Source organism: Suillus paluster (genome assembly GCF_016628075.1).
Source record: "Suillus paluster strain FC165 chromosome Unknown EDB91scaffold_26, whole genome shotgun sequence".
Taxonomy (NCBI): Eukaryota; Fungi; Basidiomycota; class Agaricomycetes; order Boletales; family Suillaceae; genus Suillus; species Suillus paluster.
This window is the reverse complement of record NW_024537586.1, coordinates 13,671-36,533: the sequence shown is the minus strand read 5'-3', so window position 1 is coordinate 36,533 and position 22,863 is coordinate 13,671. Positions and strand designations below refer to the sequence as shown.

General features: G+C 46.2%; 6 protein-coding genes across 6 annotated transcripts; 4 read left to right on the top strand and 2 right to left on the bottom strand.

Annotated features, from left to right (window-relative positions):
- Positions 1 to 3,604: 3,604 nt before the first annotated feature.
- On the top strand, positions 3,605 to 4,097 carry EDB91DRAFT_1248443 (uncharacterized protein; the record flags this gene model as incomplete). Its single annotated transcript, XM_041322936.1, has 2 exons — positions 3,605 to 3,994; positions 4,047 to 4,097. 2 exons carry the CDS (start codon positions 3,605 to 3,607, stop codon positions 4,095 to 4,097), a joined length of 441 nt encoding a protein of 146 aa, XP_041177076.1.
- Positions 4,098 to 4,162: 65 nt separating this feature from the next.
- Positions 4,163 to 4,497, top strand: EDB91DRAFT_1030015 (uncharacterized protein; the record flags this gene model as incomplete). The annotated part of the gene is made up of 2 exons (XM_041312698.1): positions 4,163 to 4,267; positions 4,318 to 4,497. Coding segments are annotated over 2 exons (285 nt in total), but the record flags the coding sequence as incomplete, so codon positions are not given.
- Positions 4,498 to 4,559: 62 nt separating this feature from the next.
- EDB91DRAFT_1237347 (uncharacterized protein) lies at positions 4,560 to 5,460 on the top strand (the record flags this gene model as incomplete). The annotated part of the gene is made up of 3 exons (XM_041321575.1): positions 4,560 to 4,684; positions 4,786 to 5,104; positions 5,158 to 5,460. 3 exons carry the CDS (start codon positions 4,560 to 4,562, stop codon positions 5,458 to 5,460), a joined length of 747 nt encoding a protein of 248 aa, XP_041177074.1.
- Positions 5,461 to 10,827: 5,367 nt separating this feature from the next.
- EDB91DRAFT_1237346 (uncharacterized protein) lies at positions 10,828 to 14,260 on the bottom strand (the record flags this gene model as incomplete). The annotated part of the gene is made up of 15 exons (XM_041321574.1): positions 10,828 to 10,974; positions 11,290 to 11,375; positions 11,421 to 12,085; positions 12,145 to 12,245; positions 12,267 to 12,283; positions 12,334 to 12,361; positions 12,392 to 12,510; positions 12,558 to 12,758; positions 12,806 to 12,902; positions 12,950 to 13,150; positions 13,199 to 13,364; positions 13,412 to 13,541; positions 13,578 to 13,621; positions 13,731 to 13,948; positions 14,000 to 14,260. The coding sequence occupies 15 exons, from the start codon at positions 14,258 to 14,260 to the stop codon at positions 10,828 to 10,830; spliced, it is 2,481 nt and encodes an 826-aa protein (XP_041177073.1).
- A 1,516-nt stretch (positions 14,261 to 15,776) lies between these two features.
- EDB91DRAFT_1248437 (uncharacterized protein) lies at positions 15,777 to 16,331 on the bottom strand (the record flags this gene model as incomplete). The annotated part of the gene is made up of 2 exons (XM_041322935.1): positions 15,777 to 16,258; positions 16,310 to 16,331. 2 exons carry the CDS (start codon positions 16,329 to 16,331, stop codon positions 15,777 to 15,779), a joined length of 504 nt encoding a protein of 167 aa, XP_041177072.1.
- A 541-nt stretch (positions 16,332 to 16,872) lies between these two features.
- Positions 16,873 to 18,684, top strand: EDB91DRAFT_1082091 (uncharacterized protein; the record flags this gene model as incomplete). The annotated part of the gene is made up of 7 exons (XM_041315449.1): positions 16,873 to 17,070; positions 17,158 to 17,330; positions 17,477 to 17,486; positions 17,513 to 17,907; positions 18,000 to 18,456; positions 18,503 to 18,593; positions 18,641 to 18,684. 7 exons carry the CDS (start codon positions 16,873 to 16,875, stop codon positions 18,682 to 18,684), a joined length of 1,368 nt encoding a protein of 455 aa, XP_041177071.1.
- Positions 18,685 to 22,863: the final 4,179 nt, after the last annotated feature.

The window sequence follows — 22,863 nt, the reverse complement described above, 5'->3', positions numbered from 1 at the left end:
GGTTTCGTGTGATCTTTCATGCAGCCATTCAGCAGATTTCACAATGTAGGTGACCCTGCATATGGCATGTTCACACCTCTCTGCCACCCCGATATCACATGGCATGTGGGTTTGCGGCCTTCAGATGGTGACAGGCAAGCAAGAATTCAATCAACACTCGGTCCACTTAATACTAAAGTTCAGTGGGGTGACTCCCTACTCCTCTCCCTCAGCTTTCCGACCTGCGAGGGGGTCCTTCAGTTCCGCTCATATTCCCCCACCCGACTATTAGTCCATCCGACCGCCTCACCAGTCCACTCCTAGACTAGGAACCACTCAACTGGTCCTATCTCCATTTAGTATCATAGTTCCGCTTTTCGGATCACCGGTAATCCCTATACCCTAGCGATTCTGATCCGTCGTGTACATACTGTTCCCCGAGCCTTATTCTCATATGTCTCAGTCATCCTATTGTATTCCTGTACACTCAGCACATAGCCTTCTGCTCTGCTATGCTCATCACTTAGAGTATATAAACATATCTACATTTGTCTGTAGAGACTCAGTCTGAATATTACCTTTTCTAAGCCCTGCTCTTCTGTTCCTTGACTTGGGCCAGATCCTAGTCAACTCCTGTTAAGCCGGCCTAGGGGATTGACTCCCTAGGTCGGCCATCCTCCAATCCTCCGCTCCCTTGTTCCCCTGCTCCGACATTCCCCCGTTCCTCTGTTCCTCTGTCCCTCTGCTCACCCGACTTCCCGTGCGTCAGAACTAGACCCCGCACTCTCACATCTGTCCCCTCTGTTCCGCTCTGCTTCAGACTTCGTCCAAGCAGTTCCTTCCACTCCACTTCTACTGTTGGTTCCGACCAGCAGTAGTCTCACACCTCCCTCCTGTTGGGTGGAACAACCCCCACCTGACTTTCCCGTGCTCACCTAGTAGTCCGTCGGTCCTCCTTCAGAGGACCCCCATTCCGATGTCCTGTCGGAACCCATAGAATTTGTGTCAGGACTACATTCCTGAAATTAGGGGCACATACTTGGGTAAGGGGTGCAGCATATGAGCTGAAGCCAAGCCCCTCAGACTCCGCTTTACCCCCTGAGCACTGGTCTTAACACCTGCCTGGGGCTTCCTCGTATCAATACAGCCCATTTTGGGTATATCTTCATGATCTCATTATAGATCTCTTCTCCACACAACTGCTAATTTGTTGTCCTGCCCCAGACCATCAAATTCAATATGTGCCTTGTGAATCCTTCATCTCCTTCTATGTGTGACATATCCCAAAGAAGGATAAACCTCTGGGAGAGATAGCAAAAATATCATAGCAGGTGTGGGCAGTGGTAATGACAATGACAGACCATCTATTTCATATAGTAGTCTAGTAACCATAGTAGTCTAGCAACCCAGGACGCCAGGAATGGAATGCATGAAAATAAATGCAGGAAAATGATAAAAATGCGAAACAAAAACATATAGCCTTCTGCATGTTATGTGGTAGTTGTGATGGGTAAATGTGCTTGTTCTGCAGTCGTCTGAACAGAAAGAAGGCTGGGCACCACCTCCCACAAGAAAAGACAGTTGTTCTGCATGGACTGCCAGATTGCCACTTGCCGCAAAGCATAAGCAACCACTCCTTCGTGCACCATAGTTCCATCATCTATCCTCGATGTTGCACATTCCTCCCACCAACCTGCATTTCACTCATCAGCAAACTATTGATTTCACAACAATTCCCACACACTTGACAAGTCCGCACAAGTCCACACAAGGATCACAGGTCCCACAGACATCACAAACAAATGACCACAAGTCTGGGTACAAGCAGGACAGCAGCACAAGCAAGTACAAGCCCACAAGCTCACACACTGTACAAGCGACACAAGCCGTTACACTCTGTAGCACTTGTAAATGACATATATCACACTAGTGAGTTTATATACATATATGCACAGCGAGGAGAACGGACTATTTACTATTCTACAAGGTCTTATTTTCATTTTTATTAATAACAGTGGTACTATGAAATAAAAATGTACTTACTACTCAGTGTCACACTCAAATAGTAAACATTGTGATACTGTTTTTCCTCCGGTGCTCTGAGTGCATGTGTCCAATGTTGAGGTCAGCCAATAATAGATGCTGATTCGCAGCTTCTGCCCAGCAGCGGGAGATATGGATAAGTATTTGATGGTGCTCCAAAAGGCAGTCGGCCAGGTGTTTTTGAGCTTGACACACTTTGCGTTTGGCCTGGGCTGCCTCGAGCACAAGGTTGGAGTCTTCTTCTTCTGCTGGCTGATCAAACAAGTAGCTGGACTCGGCTGAGCCTCATTCCTGCAGATGGTGGGATATGAGTAACAAAGCAACACATAAGCAGGTGCAACTCACAAAATGCATTGGTATAGGTAAGCTCTCATCATCATCATCTTCCTCCTCCTTCACAGGGTGCAATTGTGGAGAATGTGTAGGGCACAGATGTCCTTTATCAGGCCAACTTTCAAGGGATGATGAGGCTTGAGGAGTTGAGGGAGGACAATAGTTAGTTTTAGGAGAGGAACAAGTAAATATCTCAGAATGAGAGAACATATGGATGTACATGCGCCTAGACTGAATGAAAGAAGTGTGGGAACTTAAGTGCGTGCATCATCAATGCCAACACCTACCTGTCCAAAGTGCAGGGAAGGTTTTCACCAAGGACTCCAGCATCACTCGCCATCTAAGTCAGCCTTGGACATCTTGTCACAGTTCTGTTTGTGACATCGTCGACATCTTGGAATTCATGGACGTAGTTCCACCGCGGTGTAAGGAGCAAATTCCACTATGACCTCAGCGTGATAACGGCCGGTTCGAGTAGTGAGCCTATAATGTTCAGTTTGACCCAGGGGAAGCAGAGCAAACCAAACCAAATTGCTGCCTCAGTATAAAATATGAGGGGCACGACAACAAGTCAAAGAGTGGCTGATCCAATATATGTTCAGCGTGAACAGTCACCTGCGAAGCTGATCAACTATAATTTCTACCGACTGCTATGCGGTGTGCAAGTGAGTGCGGCTGACCGAGGTAGTTGATGAAGAACAGAGGTTTCAAGGAGAATGTGTGGACAGACATGGGAATGAGATCAGAAAGGAATGGAACACAAAAGACACGGCTTCTGAGTGAGAATTAACTGCATTGCAACAACAGGGGGCACTCCTTAAGTACAAAATCGGCTACTAGGTAAGTAATGGAGATAATCATTGCTTGGGATGCCCAGGCTACCTTGTGGTTTGCTAGAGATATACGCGGGACATGCGGTTGATCATCCATGATATGTATGGGGATATTTGAGAGTAAGCCAGTCCAAGCCGCTTAGGGCGACGTAATAGGGGAGTTTGAGAGGTAAAGGTGCTGTATTTTGTCAAATAGACCAAAGAGGAATATACTACGCACCAGTGAACAAGGATGGATGGATATGGGGTTCGTCTGAGTATCTGTGAGCTAGAGGGGCAAAACACATGCGCGACCAACCGATGATGCGTGTTGATTCTTCATTGGCCGATTCGCTTGCGCCGATCGGCAAGGAGTCGGATAGAGCATGGGGGGGTCGAGCGTATATTGCCGTGGATCGGCAGAGCAAGGAAGTACCATGTCAGCGCCGATCTGTGTCCTACAGCGGCGATCCCTCAATCCACCTCAGAATTTGGATATCGGTGTTGATATGGGTCAGGGATTTGGTGTTGGGGGTGACTTGCAATTCAATGCTCAGGCTGAGGATTCCATGGATACCAACTTAGATGGAGACCTCACAGGAAATTTACCCCCAACCAATGAGGAATGGTATGAGGGCGCAGCCAGGTGCTATTCTCAGGATGGCATCACATTTCTGGATCTTTTTGACACTGACGAGCATGCAGAATACAGGAAGGAGAACCTGTTTTATCCATTCGCATTGAGGGAAGAATGGGAGGTCACCGACTTCCTCCTGCATTCTGCCCTTAGCATGGTAGCAATCAATACCTTTTTGCAGCTCTCTATGGTATGTATCTTCCTTGTTGCTTTCATGCTTCGATCATGACATTACCTCACAGATAAAACGATTACAACTGTCATTCAACAACGCCAAAGATTTGCGAAGCTGAGCTGAAATGCTGCCAAAGGGACCGAGCTGGAAATGCCAACACATTCCCTCGCTTCATGGTGTGAAAGCCCAATTCGACTATTTTGGAGGGACCCGGTCGAGTGTTTGGAGAGTCTTTTCAGTAATCCCCTCTTTCTTGACCAACTTGACTTCATCCCTCGTTGTGTTCAGGTACGTGCTGTTGATGGACTCACAATGCGCACCATCTCACAAGACTGTAGGATCAACTGCCCCAAGGCGCAACAATCCTTGGCACCATGCTTTCGTCTGACAAGACCAATGTCATGATGATGACAGGTGCCAGGGTTGCACACCTGCTTCTGCTAGGCCTTGCCAACATTCGCATGCGCACTCGTACAAAGCTCTTGTCCAAGGTGTTCATGCTCATGACTCTCCTCCCATCCACAAATGTCTTTCAATTGTTTTGCAGCCCCTGATGAAAGCCGCTGAACTTGGAATTATGATGTCCGACCCAGTGGGAAACATCCGCCACTGTTTTACCCCCCTTGCTGCATACATTGTTGATACTCCTGAGGCATGTATGCTCGCATGTGTGCGCGGTAAAACTTGTCCATTTACACTGGCATCGTATCTGCAGTTCAGGGACAACTTTCATCATCCTGCACGTACACGTGCCATCACTCTCGAGCAGCTCGCCAGCATCAATATTGATCCCAACAACCTCGAAGCTTTTTTGCTGCATGTGCGGATTTCCAGCTAAATGGTGTCTTTGCACCTTTCTGGAAGGGCTGGCGGTTCAGTGATCCTGCAATCTTCCTTACACTGGAAGCTCTGTATCACTGGCATAAGCAATTCTATGACCACAACATCCAATGGTGTCTTGTAGTTCTTGGAGCAGTGGAATTTGATTTCCGGATCTTAATATTGCAACCCATCACAGGCTATCACCACTTCTCCAATGGAATCTCCAAACTGAAACAGGTCATGGGCAGAGTCCACCGCGATATACAGTGTTATATTGTTGGGCTGATTGCTGGTGCAGCCCCCGTCGATTTGTGGTTGCAATTCATGCTTTAATGGATGTCCAATACTTAGCGCAGTCTCCCTCACCTGATGACAGCGTACTGACATCTATCAACAGATCGCTCACAATATTTCATGACAACAAAGATGCCATTATGACATTAGGCGCTCGGATGGGTACAAAGAGAGCCATTGATAATTGGCACATACCCAAGCTGGAGCTCATGCAGAGCATTACTGCTAGCATATCCCAAGTCAGCGCCCTCATCCAGTGGTCCACAGATGCAACTGAACATGCACACATCTCCGAAATCAAGGAACCAGCATGGCGCACAAACAACAACAATTACAATCCCCATATCTGTCATCACTTAGATTGAGCAGAGAAACTGCATCATTTTGCAATTGCTACAACTCTCAAGAGCCTTCCCACTGATCCTGATCTCAAAGAACTTCATGAGGTTGAAGGGGACAATGACAATGATGGGGACTGGGACGAGGACGAGGAAGAAAAAGGGGCAAGTAGTGAACTGATGGATCCACGAACCGCACTTTTAGAAGAGCTGAATCACACACGGACCAGTTCCAACTACTTCAGCAAAATAAGAATGTTGGCTACTGCAAGGCGTGATGAAATTCCCCAGGCTCACCCTCCTTATACATTCCTTGCTGGCGGCACCGCCATTCATCTCAACTGTAACCCCACCTGCACTGGCATGAAAATTGATGAGGTCAACAATCAATTCAACATCCCAGATCTGCGGTACGCTCTCTCAGACTTCTTTCAACACGATGCAAGGAATGGAAATGGAGTTTTTGGGGTGGGGGTCCCAAGAAGATTGCTGATCGACTGCCCCTTGAATATCCCTTTCGAGCGCGTTCAAATATGGCATACTGTTTGCATGCAGCAAGTTTGTCTCCACGATCCCAGTGTCGTTTTACCTGTGCAAACCATACATGCCTCTCCTGCACGCATTGTGTGGCCGAAAGGCTGAAAGGATGTTGCCATTCTCAACATTGATAGTGCGTATGATTGGTCTAAGTCTGGGTTAAAGGGTGAGCTCTTTAGTACTCATATACATTTTGATTATCCCTGAAACCTTTCCCCTCTTTTGAAGGTCATGCTGTCTGTGAATTGCAGCTCATCATGTGCCCAATACCTTGATGAGGTTCACGCATCACATGGCATGATCAATATCTTTGTTATGTGCACAGCTTTAAGATCGGTGCAGTTGATCCCGTCACCCAGATGCACACATTGACACGTGCAAAACATGCCAATGGTACTCTGGTGGGAGATGTAGTTCCTCTGATGCAACTTCAAGCATTCGTCAACATTATTCCGAGGCTGGGTACTACAGTGGATCCTCGATTGACTAAGTCTACTTCAGCGCATTATAATTCTTTGTTCTACTTGAATAAGTACTTCAATAAGCAAATTTATGATACCCTGTACTATGCGTCACAAGGATAGATACCAGCTGTTGGATCATTTCCTCCTTAGTGATACTACTATGACAGACTGTTTGATCTATTCCATGTGGAAACTCTGGGAACTTGATGTTTGATCGATGATGCACCAAACTCGAGGCCCACGCCGCTGCCTTGCAATTGTACACTAGCCTGAGGGAGCACTTGCTCAACAAACTTGCCGACCATTCAGACAGACAGGTGAATTGTCATTGTAGGGTGCATTGGTCTGCAGTACTCATTCAATACTCCATAGCATTGACTAGTCTTGACTCTGAATCCATTAGACGCCATGGCAGATGACCTGCTCACTCACCAAATTTCCCCAACTTCACATGCTACTACTTCATTCGACCTTTATCTCTGTGGCCCTTCACTCAGTTTGATGGGTTGCCCGCCTGAGGGTGGTCGCAGGAATGATCTCATTAAAGATCTGCTCAAATCAGAGCTTGACGGCCACGTCATCTTTGAAGGTGACTTGAACATCAAACACAGTGCTAGCCTTTTCTACCACCTCATTCCCAAATTGCTATTGACAACCAAGGATATCACAAAGATCAAGTACTATGGCAAAAATAACGGGCCACCAGTATATTTCCATGGCGCGTGGAACTTCAATCAAAAAAAAAGCTCAAAGCGAACAATAAGAACATCGACTCCGGGTCAGATGACTCAGATGGCACTAGCGCAGATGTCACTGACATGGATACCGAGGCCTTGGATTCTCAACATTCTGGGATAATGTCTCAAGACACGGATGGCACCTGGAGCCGCAATGAATACAATGGGACCGCAGAGCCAGGATCGAAGAGGGCACGTAAGCCTTCATCGACTGAGAAAGACTTACAGTGCCTCTTCAAAGCCGTTCAGTACGCCCTGCGCCGTGAATCGAAAATCTGGGCCAAACTTCCCTTCCAAATATCGAAAATCAAATGATACTGGTCTGCAGAGTTTGCCAACTCACCAATACCAGACCCTTACAATGCACAAAAGCCTGATCTTGCTCTGTTTTATTACAAGAGTAAAGTTTGTGAGAAAGCATGGGCAGACATCCTGAGCTTTGTCGAGCATTGTCATATACTGGATGTGAGTACTCCCAGTACCACCTATAAGCATCCCCACCCCTGGTCCGACCCCCTGTTTCCCTGTCTGCTCCATTCCTCCTTCCCCGACAATGCACGAAGTGCATCTCCGCAGGATTAGCCCTGCTACCTCCACCCAACCCCATTCTGCTTTTCCGACACTACCCCTATGTCCCCCAACCCCATACCCCTTCCATCCGACCCTATCTGGGGTTCCGCTCCTCCGCCCTATTGGTCTGCCTGATCCTACTCCTACTCCCTCTGCTTTTCCGACCCACGGGGGTCCTTCAGTTCTGCTTGTATTCCCCCACCCAACTGTCAGTCCGTCCGACTGCCTCGCTGGTAATTCCTATACCCTAGCGATTATTGATCTGTCGCATACATACTGTTCTCCGAGCCTTATTCTCGTATGTCTCAGTCATCCTATTGTAATCCTGTACACTCAGCATATAGCCTTCTGCTATGCTATGCTCATCACTTAGAGTATATAAACATATCTACATTTGTCTGTAGAGACTCAGTCTGAATATTACCTTTTCTAAGCCCTGCTCCTCTGTTCTTGGACTTGGGCCTGATCTTAGTCAACTCCTGTTAAGCCAGCCAAGGGGATTGACTCCCTAGGTCGGCCATCCTCCGATCCTCCGATCCCCCTTTCCCCCGTTCCTCCGTCCCTCCATTCCCCCGTTCCCCCATTCCCCTGTTCCTCTGCTCCCCTAACCTCCCGTGCGTCAGAACTAGACCCTGCACTCTCGCATCCATCCCCTCCGTTCTGCTCTGCTTCTGTTGGTTCCGACCGCAGTAGTCTCCCACCTCCCTCCTGTCGGGCAGAACAACCCCCACACGACTTTCCCGCGCTCACCTAGTAGTCTGTTGGTCCTCCTTCAGAGGACCCCCATTCTGATGTCCTGTTGGAACCCATAGAATTTGTGTCAGACTACATTCCGAAATTAGGGGCACGTACTCGGGTAAGGGGTGCAGCATACAAGCTGAAGCCAAGCCCCTCAGAATCCGCTTTACCCCTGAGCACAGTCTTAACAAGCATACATCCTCTGATTTCAGCAAGAGGCATGACCTAGGAGTGTACTGGGGGTCTGCCACTAAAGCATATCTCATCATGCGAGAACAGCCGTGGTGTTGCTTCATCCTCTCATTCTTTATCTCTGCCGAACAACTTTACGCTCATTATTGTGACTGCTCAGGCCTCATCATAACTCTTCCAACTCCCATCCAATCGTCACCCACTCATGTTGCTGATGCAATAGCTACTCTCTCATTAGTGGATCCGAGCCTCTTGGGTCTCGACCCCACAACCCATATGTGCATCCCTTCTTGCAAGGGTACTCACACCGAACTAGTAGTGGGGGTGATCAGTTGGGTAACCGACAATGCTGGTAAAATATTCTCAATTATGGCTGTTCTATGGAAGAGCCAGGGTCTATTTTGTTGCGGAACAGTTTGTTACCGCGTTCGGGATCCTGTAGAAGGGAAAGAATATGCAATGAAAGATTGTTGGGTGGCTGAGGTAAAGAGATTCCATGAAGTAGACGTCCTTGAGAGGGTCAAGGGCATCCCTAATGTGATCCAACTCATAGACCATTGGGATGTCCTATTTGATGGGGAGCCTGACTGCACAGCCCACATTCAGGATAGATATGGTATCCTGCCTGAGGACAGGCCAGACAAGAAGTTCATTAACAGGTATCACCAGGCGCCTTCTCTTGACCCCCTGCGGAGATCCTGTTATGGGATTTCAGCTCCAGAAAGAAACTGATTTGCACCTTTCACTGATTTTGTGGTCGGTGAGTTCAGTTTCATGTGTTTGTAAACAGGGATAGGACCAGTTGAGTGGTTCCTAGTCTAGGAGTGGACCAGTGAGGCAGGTCAGACAGACTAACAGATGGGTGGGACAAGACAAGCGGAAATGAAGGAACCGAGCGGGTCGGAAAAGTGGAGGGAGTAGGAGTAGGATCGGGCAGACCAATAGGGTGGAGGAGTGGAACTCCAGATAGGGTCGGATGGAAGGGGTGTAGTGTCGGAGGAGCAGAACAGAGTCGGGTGCAGAGGTAGCAGGGCTAGTCCTGCTGAGATGCACTTCGTGCATTGTCGGAGAAGGAGGGATGGAGCGGACGGGAAAACAGGGGGTCGGAACAGGGGTGGGGATGTTCACAGGTGGTGTTGGAGGTGCTCGGATCCGGTATATGACACACGCTCTCCATCTGACTCTACTCTGGCTGCAAACCGTGAACGCTCTTGTAGCTCTACACCCGAAGATGCTCGTTGATCTGGCAACAGCAAATGGAAGGTCAAGGCAAGCCAGGGGAACCCTTCAAAGCTAGGGTTTTATCCGCCCACTTGGCAAGTATTCCTGCAGATGGCTAAGTTAGAGATGCAGCTGCAGGCCATTCTAGCCCACCCAATTCCAGAATCCCAGGATGCCCTCAACCTTGCTCGAGAAGTCTTGGACGCCGTGCTATGGACATACCATGAGAAGAAGAATAAATCAAGAGAGGTATGTTCTCCTTACACCACCGTCTACCCTTCTCACGTATTTTTAAGGTTACTTTCCAGAGTACGACACAGATATGTGCCTGGCTGGTAGGTTCTTCATTTTTTGATGGCAAATGCACTTGCTGATATGTTGATGAGCTGTGTGACGATCTCTTCATGTTCCGCACAGAGCTCAAAAAGGTCATCATCTCTATCGCAAAAAGGGCATATGATATCTTCCTGCAGGGCTCCACAATGTGAAAGGAGGAGGTTCAAAAGCAGGTCACTGCTGCTGCTACTAGGCTCCTCAAGAGCGGTGACTACCTCCGGCTCCCTGACTCATCTGGTGTAGGTCAGTGACTCATCTGGTGTAGGTCGTGACTCCTGGTAATTGTGTCATTTACATTTAATTCTCAGCAGGGACAATTCAAGAATTTCATGGCGCAGGCTCTCAAGGACACGTGTCTCGAATTCTACTACAGCAACAGCAAGAAAGCATTGAAGAACATGGATGAATTCCGCCACACAATCCCCATCAATGTGATGCTTCTTGTAGCAGTGGTGGTATGCTTATTGTTCTATATTATTTCGTCGCTGATGATTCAACAGTTGAAGGGTGTTATCTCTGGCTTTCAGGAGACCAGCACTGACAAGGTTCCTGATATAACTGCTGAACAGTGCAGGACCCACTTCGTCAATTTACAGAAATCAGTTGATATGCTGCTCGACATTCCAGAGCACCGTGAAGAGCTCGAAGACATGTTGGACCGATGGGCTAGGATTGGCATGGGTGACTTTGATGAGTATGCGGCTGGGATTGTGGCGGGCAGCGACACGGAGGACATTAACATCGTACTTTAGTATTGCTCTGATCGCATTGTGTTTTCATTTCATAATCATTACAGTTGATGCAAGCCTTGTGAGGCTGTATGTCATGTTTACCAGTGTGAAGCCTGTGAATAAATGTATCCTTGGTACAGTCTGTGTTGTCTGTACACTCTGTATTGTCTGTACAGTCTGTGATGAGATGTACAGATTGTAGATGTATGTGACAGTATTGTAAAGGGGAGACTTCCTTGTGTAAGTGTAATGTCTGTACAATACTGTACAATCTTGTACAATATTGTACAGGTGCCCCCTAGTTTGCTGATGCTGAAAGAATGCTAGTACTCGTCGCATCTCCTCCTGCACAAGTTCGACCTCCTCTGCCCACCTCTTTGCATGAGCCCCTGCCTTGCACCACTCAATGCGCATTGCTGTTTCTTGTCAGAAAAAACTACATCAATCAATTCATTACTCACCTTCAGAAAGCTCTTCTTCACCCACTCCATGGTGCTGCTTCCAGATCCAAGACATGGCCATGAGTCTGCGACCCTCTGACACCAAGCCTCCCACTTCCTCCTCCGTCATGCCACAAATATCCCCATCCTCGAGCCTTGGGAACTCGATCTCCCAATCAAAATGTAGGAGGGCATCAGCTAAGGTATGAAGTGTGCTCCATGCCGTGCGATACTTCGTCGCAGCCGCAGCTATTTTTGCCACCACGGTATCAATGACAGCACAGGATCTGGTATGGGCTTGCTGGCCCATTAACCAGTTCTTCTTGAACCCGTTTAGATGGCATTTGATTCGTAGGTGTTGCTGTAGTTCCTGGAGACCATCATGTGTTTTGGCACAGCGCAACTTCCATTCGATGTTACAGAGGTTCACATCGCAAGACATGCCTGCCTTCACAACTGCAGACAGCATCCACAATTTGATGGTGTGAGCAGGTTCTTCAAGGGTGGCATCTTCAGCATCAGAGGTATTGGTTCGAAGTCTGGCAACATTGGGAATATATAGTGTTTGGATTTGCATCCACTGTTCAATTTGACAGCATAGAGCGTTGGTGCATTGTTGCATTGTGGATAGTTGGTTATCGGTAGCGTGGATTCCAATGTTTGCAGTATCTGTTGTAAGTCGATGTCTGAGGGTTAAACCAACTTGTTAGAACCAGGTTATTGTCAGTGTGAAAGTCAAACATACTGCAAAGCCTCTAGGTCAATCCTGACAGTAATTAACACACTAGGGGAGACCTCTGGGTGGAGGGAGGTGTCCGATCCTTGCCTTAGCTGGTGGGCTTCAAGCTAAGAGAGCTCGAGTCTGACAGATGCCTGGGTAACAACTGTAATGTACAAGTCAAAGATTGCAAATATCATACAAACAAAAACATACCTGAAGCTTTTATCTCAAAAGGGTTTGGCTTCGAGCGATCAGCCTCTCAGTCTTCTACCAGCTTGTGCCAGGTACTAAGACTCGAAGACGGGATGGCTTCCTCGAAGTCATGAAGATCAGCAGCATGCTGATAACATTCTGGAATTGCCTCCTTGAGTTTCTTGAGGAGCGAAGGACCTATTAAACTGTCAGAGGTGAAGGCACAATCTAAGTGTAGTTCATACCCAAGTTGGACACTTGACGCCAATTCCAATCACCGAAGTGGTCATCCAAGATGTGGCATCTTGACCCTGGGCCCATTTCATGCGTGCTGGTAGCAACCGGATTCATGTTGGACCATCTGCATTCAATGGCTTCACTGTCAGTCCTTGCCATGCCTTTTATGAGGTTAAGAGAATACAAAGTCTGACATGCTTCAATGTGAGCTGGTAGATGAAACTTCAGAATGACAAATGTTAAAATTTTGAGTCACTCAAAAAATGGATCCAGGAGGGATAGCGTGACATCCACTCCAACAGATGTTTACCCCATTGACATGCAATATCATAGGAGATGTTAAGAACAGGAACCTTGCCAGATGCTGCAATGTCGAGAAGAACAGGTAATCCATATTTACAGATTTAAGTCTTATGTCAATAGACATCATCAAATATGTCCGAGACACATACCTTTCTCGTTTTTGGAGATCTCCAACTGAGGATGGACGGGTGAGGTTATGATGAGCACAAATGATGGTGCCAACACCTGTGGCAGCCAGTCCCCGTGAATTCTTGGTTTCAGCAAGGTTTACAGCATTGTGGCTGGTGCAAGAACTTTTCTAAACAAGATATCAGCATATGATATACTAGAGTAGAATAAACCTCACCTCTTGCACCTGGCCCACATAAGCATCCAGTACATCTTTGAATCCATTTTGTTCTATGAAATAACCCCAGCCCCTGCTTAGGCTAGGGTTCGCCTGTTCAGAGGACTTGTTATGGCGGTATAAACGAAAGTTAGCGTCCATTGCGAGAAATAAGGCATAAAGCCATCTATATTCCTTGAGCTTAAATATCTGAATGGAAAAGAAATAGCTTACTTGTGTTGCGCTTTGTTGGTCTCCCAATCCAAAGGCAAGTTCTTGCCAGGTTGAGGACAAGCTGGGCACAGTACAGTGAGTTCCCCTTCCATTGTATCAAGAGCACCACCAGTGTCATGGCCATGCCCAGCTCGTTTAAGGGATAGTATGTGTCAAAATTGCCGACTCATCCATAGGAAAGCTTCATAACGGTCCTTAGATGCGCCAATGCTTGATAATATTCAAATGTGGATCCTTTCAACTCAAAGGTATACATTTGAAAGTGATCAGGACTTGGAAGGTAGCAGCAGTTCAGGGATTCATTATAGTTGCTGGGTACCAGCGAGTGCACAGGAGTTGGGTAGCATGCGTTTGTGCTGTCTCGCAATTGCAGAAATCTAGCATGACACTGTGGACACCAGTGATGTCAAGGACGGTGAAGTCGTCCTGGAATGCAGCAGAGGGATTGCAACAACGAACACCAGTTGGATGCCCGAGGTGTATACGTAGCCCTAGGTCTCTTAAGTTGCTGCACTGGAAGTAATTTCCGGACCAAATCTTATAGTATAGTCAATTTTCAAAGAAACACAAATCAATGTGAATATGTACTTCAACGCGATGCAAAGGCATTGTGCAGTGCAACGAGATGACACAAGACTGACAGTAAAGCTGTAATCCTTCACAATCAATGCACCAAATAAACGGCTGGTTGATGCATCCCTGCTCCCCATGATAATGCCTACTCCATCCATCATCTCCACGCCCTTCAAGCCGAATGAATTCCTCGAGAAAATTGTCACACTCTGGTACCCATTGTTTTTGAGGGTCATCCTGAATATTCAAGAAATGAGAAAAAACTGCCAGGATCATCATGATATATAAATGATACATACTGCTGCTGTGCATTTGCCTTTTGGTTTTCATTGGTATGGTATCTGGCTGGTGTCAGCAAGATAATTGAGGTATGGTTCATCAGCACTGATATAAGAAGTGAAATCGAAAGTCTCCTGAACTCCCAATGGTTGTGGTTGAAGAACTGGTGGGTACAGCTGGAGATGTGTTGGTATTCCGGAAGTATGTGGTTTTGACCGAGTGACGGATCCTGTTTGTAACATCTACAGAGGTATGTGCATGGCATACACTTCCCTCAGGAACACATAATTGAGTTTCCTGATTGCATTGTCGCCTGGCTGCGAGCTGACCATGATTCTCCTCCATGAACTGCCATCGATACGTGTCCAACTGTCGTCCCCGAGAGCTTTTGACCATGGCAGTGAAAAATAATATGCGGGCACATGGTAAATGGTCGACAATTCAACATTGTTCATATGATCATGGGATACTACTGACGCTGCCATACTAGTGCACCACTGAACAGAGCAGCATTGAGAGCTCCCTGATCTTCATCCATGAGGGAAAGAATCTCCTCTTCAGCTTCAAGGTAGAGATGTGCTGTGGAAAGAAGACAGCAACATTCAGCTTGGAGATATGCAATGCAAGGACCATCAAGATTTTTGACCACTGCTACCAAGTCTTCTGTGTCCTTCAGCAAAAACCGGGCCTCTGCTATTCCCACCAAAACACCAGTTCTAATGGCACTCCACCCTCACACATCTACACCTTGCAGAACTGCAATAACTCGAGGCTGGCACCCATTGTGATTCTGGCTACCACCAGTGTAAGTCCTGCTCTGTATTTCTTCCATTGCGCTGTAGGCATCTAGTGTCACCTGCACGAAATTAGTACTGCATGTCAGTAGATGTAGTCTTGCAATATACCTTATCGGCTCCCTTTGCCTGCCTCAATCTCTGTCATGCCTTAGATCATTCATGCCCAACATGTCTAATAGCATATCAGGTCACTTCTAGTTAAGAATGCAAGAAACACATACCGTAAATAATGAACTTTCTTAGATTTTTTGTGCGCTTCTTGGTGGTCTGGTGAAGACTTATGATGGTGTCCCATTGAACGAGATGAGCAAGATGGATGTAAAGGCAGGTTAACACACACAAACACTTACTGGCGCACAAGTAACTTTTTGGTATGGTCACAGCCACCACTTTGGGACAGTTATCATACAAAGTACTCTAGATCACATTGTTGCACATGACACATCTTTTACTACTAAAAGTTACTATTAAATATCAATTCTAAAACACCTAAAACTATATGAGGTGTTGTATGATAGGTGATACTTCATTGAAAATACATTTACAATGCTTTCACTGACATGACATAACTCCTGAGACATGCAACAGCTCAGCCGATATTGAGGCACACACAAATTGACAGCAATTGATAAGATTGGGTGCAAGAAATAAGATATGGGACCAGCAATACATATTTACAGCAGTATTTGACACCTAAATATGCAGTAGTTTACTCCCTAAAGCAGCACCTGAGTAACTGTGCCATCATTCAATGCCTGCCCATAGGCAGCCTGGGCACTAGTGAGGGAGGAGTAATGTGCAAAACAAGCTCCTGGAACACTGACAACATGCACATGCACATTGTGCCTGGGCAAAACATCAAAATCATATATGAGGAGATGTTGGAGAATGCACCATCCTTGAAAGACCCCTGTTACACATCCAACAGTGATGACATACCAGCGTGCCAATGCAGAGGTGCTTGGCTGTTGGGTAGCCATAGCCTGAACCTGAGTAGCAGGTCCTGCAACAGCAGGATTGACAAGAGCGAGGGCAGCATTGTTAGTAGGAGGCATAACAGCTGCAGCGTCAACAAGGGCAGGACCTGAAGCAGGATTGACGCGGGTGGGAGCAACATTGACGCTGTCAGATGTTGACATGCGAGCGACAACATCATTGATGCTGTTGGTTGTTGACGTGTCACTCAGTGATTCGTCAACTGTAATGTTGAGGATTAAATTGAACCAAGCTTAAGGTAAAATAAACTTACAGTCGATGCCGGACTCTGTCATCTAGGTGCTGCAAATGTAACACGAGTGCCTGTGTGCACGAAAAATGCATGCAGGACAGGAGCCGTTCCCAAGATCATCCCCAAAGTTGGGTAGACTTTGGGTGGCCTGAGTGTGCACATTGATAATGGCTAAAAAAACCTTTCAGCCCAGTGACATTAGACAGAAAGCTCGCACTCACCATGCTGGTTCTGTACAAGCTCTATAGCGCTTGCTAGTTTGGATAAACTGAAAGTTTGTTCCTTGATGGGGCTGGGAAAAACTTTCATTTTGGACAAACTGATCAAGCAGGGGTAATAGTGAGTAAATGGCTGTATGCGGTGCGACTTATAATATCTTGTGTCAGGGAACTCTGCATGATAAAGCCATCTCATTGGGTGATTGCAAAATAAGGTTAAAAGTCCGGCCCAAATGGAGTATCAGTACATGCCTGCAAGCCCAGCACGGAGATACATCTAAAAAAAACATAAGGTATGTGTGAAATGGGGGATGAAATTCATTTTAGCATAATGCCAACAGTTAATAGATGCCTGCCATATCATGGATGACTCCTGAACAGGCAGCTTGGATGAAAACTAAGGTGGATGGGTTCCACCTCAGCCAGCTGCAAGGTGAAACAACCACTTTCCTTTCCAATACATCCTGTGAATGGTTCAAGAAGTGGCCTGAAGCTGCCGTCCATTTCAAAGATAGTGAGACAGGTATTCCACTTACTGCAGATGAGTTGTCAGAAGAGCAGACAGTAAAATTGGGACGACATCTCAAACATCACCATTCCATAAGTTAGCTGTATTACGAGTTCATTTTGGTTTGCTTATACATGTTACAGCAACTCTGTTCTTACCTGTACCGCAGCAACACCACTGGCACCCAGGCAAGGGTGACCCAATTCACTAAAATGATAATGAAGCTCATGGGCTCTACCACTGCTCGCACTCGTGGCCCTTCTGCTGTGGAACATTTTATTCAGACAGAGTACAAGGACAACCTTCATGTTTACAGGTAAGATTTGTTTATGTGCTCGGTTGCTTTGATTCACAGTACAGTGTAGTTTCCACCATGGGAAGGGCACTACTGGCTTCAACTTTCGTGATACACTCCCAGACCATCACACATGAATTGTTGAACTGTTCACAACATTTTTGAAGGGTGCTTTTGGTAAGTCGGTGTATTCTTCTGGTTAGGTAGTAATACTAACAGTGTTCTCCATAGCTGTTTCACCATCGAGTATCAATACTATTGTGCCCCCTTTGGACACCTCCGATCCATCTCCTTCGAGTATCAATACTACTATCCCTGCTTTGGACACCTCCGACTCATCTCCACCCAGTATCAATACTATTGTGCCCACCTCTGACTTCATTTCTGGTCCCACTGCAACTCCAGAAGTCTTGCATGCCTTGGCCAAACAACTCTTCCCCACTAGCCCTTCGTGTCCCAATGGGATCCACCCCACCTTTGATGAATTCCTGTTTCATCCAGTTCCTGTTCCTGACGATTCACTGAACCTGTCAGGCGACTCGGAGTTCTCATTCGATCTGTCAAACAAGGCCATTGATGACTTTCTCGCTCGAATGCAGTCATATGCAGATGGAGTGACTGATCATTTCCAACGCTACCTCCTTTACCTCCTTTTGAGTTGCATTCTCCAGATTTGCATGTGACATCCAGTCAGTCTACAGTATTGTCACCACCACGCTTCTGCAGCGCCTTAGCTCGTATCGAGTCAAAGGTGCCCTCTGGCATTAAGAAGGCGCCTCGGCCCTGTCCATTCAAAGGAGGAACTGGCACTCGCCATGATTTATATCATGATTCCCCTCCTGCCCCTTCTGTACCTCCTATGGTACCTGTGGCTCACCCGGATCTGTTACCGCCTGCAGCTACTGAGCCTCCTCTCAAGGTTCCTCTGCAGGCCACTGTAGCTGCAACTCGTGAAGCTATTGTGCCGCCTGTAGACGCAACTCCAGAAGCCACTGCACTGTCTCAAGCTGCTGAACCTCCTGCTGTGACTACTCTGGGCCTCAGTATAGCTGTAACTGGTGAAGCTACTGTGGCTTCTTCACCTGCGACTGCAACTCATTTTTCAGTGCCTGGAGCTGCTGTTGCATCTGACAATGAGTCCATGGAGGTCAATGAAAGCATGCACCCTCTAGATGATATCATTAATAATCAAGTGTGCCGTACCAGTCGTGTTCATGTTCCATCTACTCGGACGATGGAAGCTAACAATATTGGCACTGATGGTATCGGAAGAAGGTCACGAAAGTAAGTTTAATAATATCGCTTACTTCCACTTTGAACATTAGTTCTAGGTCATGCAAATTGGCTCATTGAGCTGATGGCAGCTGATATTTGATGTTGTGTTCTTGCTGGGTGTTGCTCTATTGTCTCGCTCTATTGTCTTTCTTCTTGCTATTGCTTTGTCATGCCTTGTTGCTATGTCATTCGTCCATCTGCTTGTTGTATTGCATGTCTTTGTGTCTAGTTGTAAGCTACAGTGTATAGTATCGTCAGGACTTAGTCAAAATTCATCAAAATGGTCATGTGGCTTTGAGTCAGGACTTTGTCAAAATTCATCAAAACAGTCACATGGCTTTGAGTCAGGACTCATCAAAATTCATCAAAACGGTCACTTGGCTTTGAGTCAGGACTTCGTCAAAATTCATCAAAATGGTCACGTGGCTTTGAGTCTGGACTTAGTAAATTCATTGAAACAGTCACATGGCTTTGAGGCTGGGCCAGGAACACAGTGAGAACCAGTGAGAATGGAAGAGGGAGAGAACCACATGCTATTTTTAGTTGATGTATTAATATAGCTCACAAGAACCTGCAAGAACAGATGGGTACATTCTTTATGGGTGGAGAAGCAAGAACCAAACCTATTTTCAGTCAAGGGATTAATATAGCCTGCAAGAATGGAGGGGTGGGATATTTATGGGTGAAGAAGCAGCGAGAATCAAGAGGAACTGATGCCGAAAACCTATTTTTAGTCAAGGGATTAATATAGCCAATGAGAATAGGTGGGAGTACCCAAATTAAGGCATCCTAAGCCTGGTATTGATACAAAGAAGCCTGTATGCATACTTTGCTGGCACTGAGAGTCCTATGCCAGTATGAATACCTAGTGTTCTACAATGCCTGGGTTTGTATTAATAATTATGACACTATGGCCTCTGTCGGGGTCTAGAAGGGCAGGATTGTTCACCAAAGCTCTGTTCATGTCTGTCATATACCTGATCCAACTGCTCCAATATTGATATCTGCTCTGTTTCCAACCCCCTCCACTTCATCCATCCTCCGCTCCGTCCAATCACAAGTCCGCATTTCGCCCTACGCTTCCGCTCAACCGCTCAACCGGTCCCCTTCCATAACCTCTCCATTCAACTGGATCTCTTTCCCCTTTTAGATATATACTTTCCCCTTTGGTACATAGACCCTTACTTCCGGATGACCAGTAATTCCTATTACCGCCTGATTGCTGATCCGATGCGTACATATTGATATCCGCTCTGACTTATGTCTTCGCCTGTGTAAAGTACTTACAAACTATATCCTTGGTACATAGCTTTACAACATAGTTATCCTGGTCACTGCCTCATACATAGTAGTATATAACATATCATGTACTTGGATATTTTCCTCAGTCTTAATATTACTTGTCTTCTTGCAGTTACATCTTGTGAGAATTCTCAGTAGGACCTTGCCTCCTCTGGACACAAGTCTCAACTTGTTGTCACCTCCGACCCTCTGACCCTCCGACCCTCCGCTCCGACTTAGAGCTGTGCTCTAAGTCTTTCCCTTATACTCCGCCCCTATCAAATATTCTCCCTTGTCCCTCCGCATTATCCCCCACCTTCCCCGCCCCTGCCAAACATTCCCCCTGCTCCTATCCACCCTCCACATCACTCCCCACCTTCTCCGCTCCGCTCCTAGTCAGCCCGCCGCTAGTAGCTCTTACTCCCCGACCCTCAAAGCGGACCAAAGCGGTCCACTTGTCCTATCGTTGGACAACGTCGGACCTGCTCCAAATTCGGGGCACATACTCAGCTAAGGGCGCAGCACAAGAGCTGAAGCCAAGTCCCGACCCCTCTGCTTCCTGAGTCAGCATGGTACCTAACAATGTCCTTCCTGATGACGGAAAAGTTGCTAGCCACCTGATAGGCATGCATCACAAATAAATAGCAAGTTGTACAGCATTTTGTGTGCTTGTGCGAGAAAAATAATGTTCTTGTGAGCTGATTTTCTGCTTTCATCTCCTCTGCCATTTTCAGACCTCTCATCCTTTCCGCTGCAGTGAACGCAACGGCAGACTTTCCGACACCCACTGTACCATGCAGCCAAATGAGTCGACTCTTCTCCTTGTCATCTAATAATGCGTTGATGTACTTGAGAACTTGAAGGACCACCCGAGTCCCTTCCAAACATTTCGGATGAGGTTGGCGTTCATGAGAGTCATGTTTATTACCCTTGACAGTGATCTGTGACAATTTCTCCCAAGTTCCTTCAGACATATCCAAGAACTGTTGATGAGGTCAGAGGACAAGAGATGGGATAATGGATGGATAATAGTAAATACTGACATTGAGGGTTGATGATAATCATAACACAATGAGATGCGGACGGAATAATTCTGAGAAGTACTACATCATTAGTCAGTTACAATAGTACAGTTAGAAATTATAGGAGCAGTGGTTACCTCGCAACTTAAGTACGAGGGCACTGATCAAAGGATCAAAGGCTAAACTGTTGTTTGAGGGTGGGTACTGAAATTGTAAAACTTTTGGCATAGGATGTATGTCCAATGGTGATGAACTGGGCTGCAAAATGATCGAACTGTGCCACTTGGAGTGATAGGTATAAATACTACTTGAGATTGATTAGATGGATGATGGTTCCAGAGCTGTAACCTGTGGAAAGCCAGATAGTGGTAGAATGCAGTTGAAGGACGGCTGGGCGCTCATCTGGTTGCAGGATGGCATGAGGCTGCAGTGCAATCTTGTCCAGTGCTAAGACAGCCAGAAGGACTCAAGGAGCTGTTGACGCACTGTGCTAACAACCAGAAATTTATGTAAATGGAGATATATGAGTTTTCTAGTTGTACACTGGTGTGACACGTGTCATACTAGAACAGTGTAGAACACCCCCATACATAATAACATGTATTGCATGAAATGACGCTCATTTCATGACTCAGGCCTTGCTCGATGCTCAAGCCTATACTGTTTCACCTTTTGAATTTTCACAATATCACATTTCACATTTTCACTAAGGTTCATGATGCAATGCCAACATTCACTTTACTTACATCAGGGTGATTCAGAATGAAGACTTGGCCCTAACCATCTCATGATGATCCATCACAACACAGTGGGGTATGGAGAGTCACATTGACGAGACTATGTCACTGTGTGGTTGAGAATAATTTGGTGGAGGTTAGTACCCATGCACGATTAACTTATGTTTTGGAACCCTGGTGACCATGACAGTCCGACAGACAGGTTATCCCACCTGGGTTACCCAATAAGTAAGCCTTATTATACTGGGTGATCAAGCGCCTCACTAACTATTACATAGCTTAGTTGCATTATATCCCAACACCAGCATTAAACCTCACCCTAAATACTGTATTACTTACTACTAACTGTTAAGTATTGTATGTACCGAAATGGGTAAGCGACACTTTGTTCCCACACCGCAGACAGCACTCTGCACGTTTCCGAAACCTTTGTGCTCGCTGTTGCCCACAGCGAGCTCAACTACTGCAGTATTTCACTACATTTCCTTGTATTTTTTTTCACTGTACTATGTAGTAATACATTAAATAACATTGATCTCGCATTTTAAAGCCCCAATGACCACAAAATAAGTGTACAGTGGCTCAAAAAAGTGTCTGAATGTTTATGCATTTTTAAGTCATTGGATAATAGCAAGCCAGCACCAAACTATAACAAAAGGGTATAGGGATATTTCTGAAAGCCCTATATCACGGCTCGAATCTGAGATATATAGCGTGGGAACCTGACCATATATGGGCAAGCTATGATAATTCTAAATACATCACTCATTCAGACACTTTTTTGACTTTATATTTAACCAAGACTATTCTATGATTCTAGTACTTGGTGTTACCCCCCCCCCCTTGGCTTTAATAACTGCTTCAATCCTCCTAGGCATACTTTCTATCAATTTCTGGCACTCCTTTTCAGCAATCTTTTTCCACTCTGCTGCAACTCTCTCCCATAGTTCAAATAGCCCCTTTGGAGGATCTTGATAGGCAGCAAGTAGTCTTTTGAGTAATTCCCAGAGATGTTCAATGGGATTGAGGTCTGGAGACTGTGCTGGCCATGATAGAACAATGATATCATGGTCGTCAAACCATTTTGTAGCCAGTTTTGAGGTGTGTTTGTGGTCATTATCTTGTTGAAAGATAATGTCTTCTTCATCAATTCCTGACTCCTGCATGCTTTTGAGTAGACACACCTCTAGAATGGAGATGAACTGCTCTGCATTCATCCTTCCTTCCACCTCACAAAGA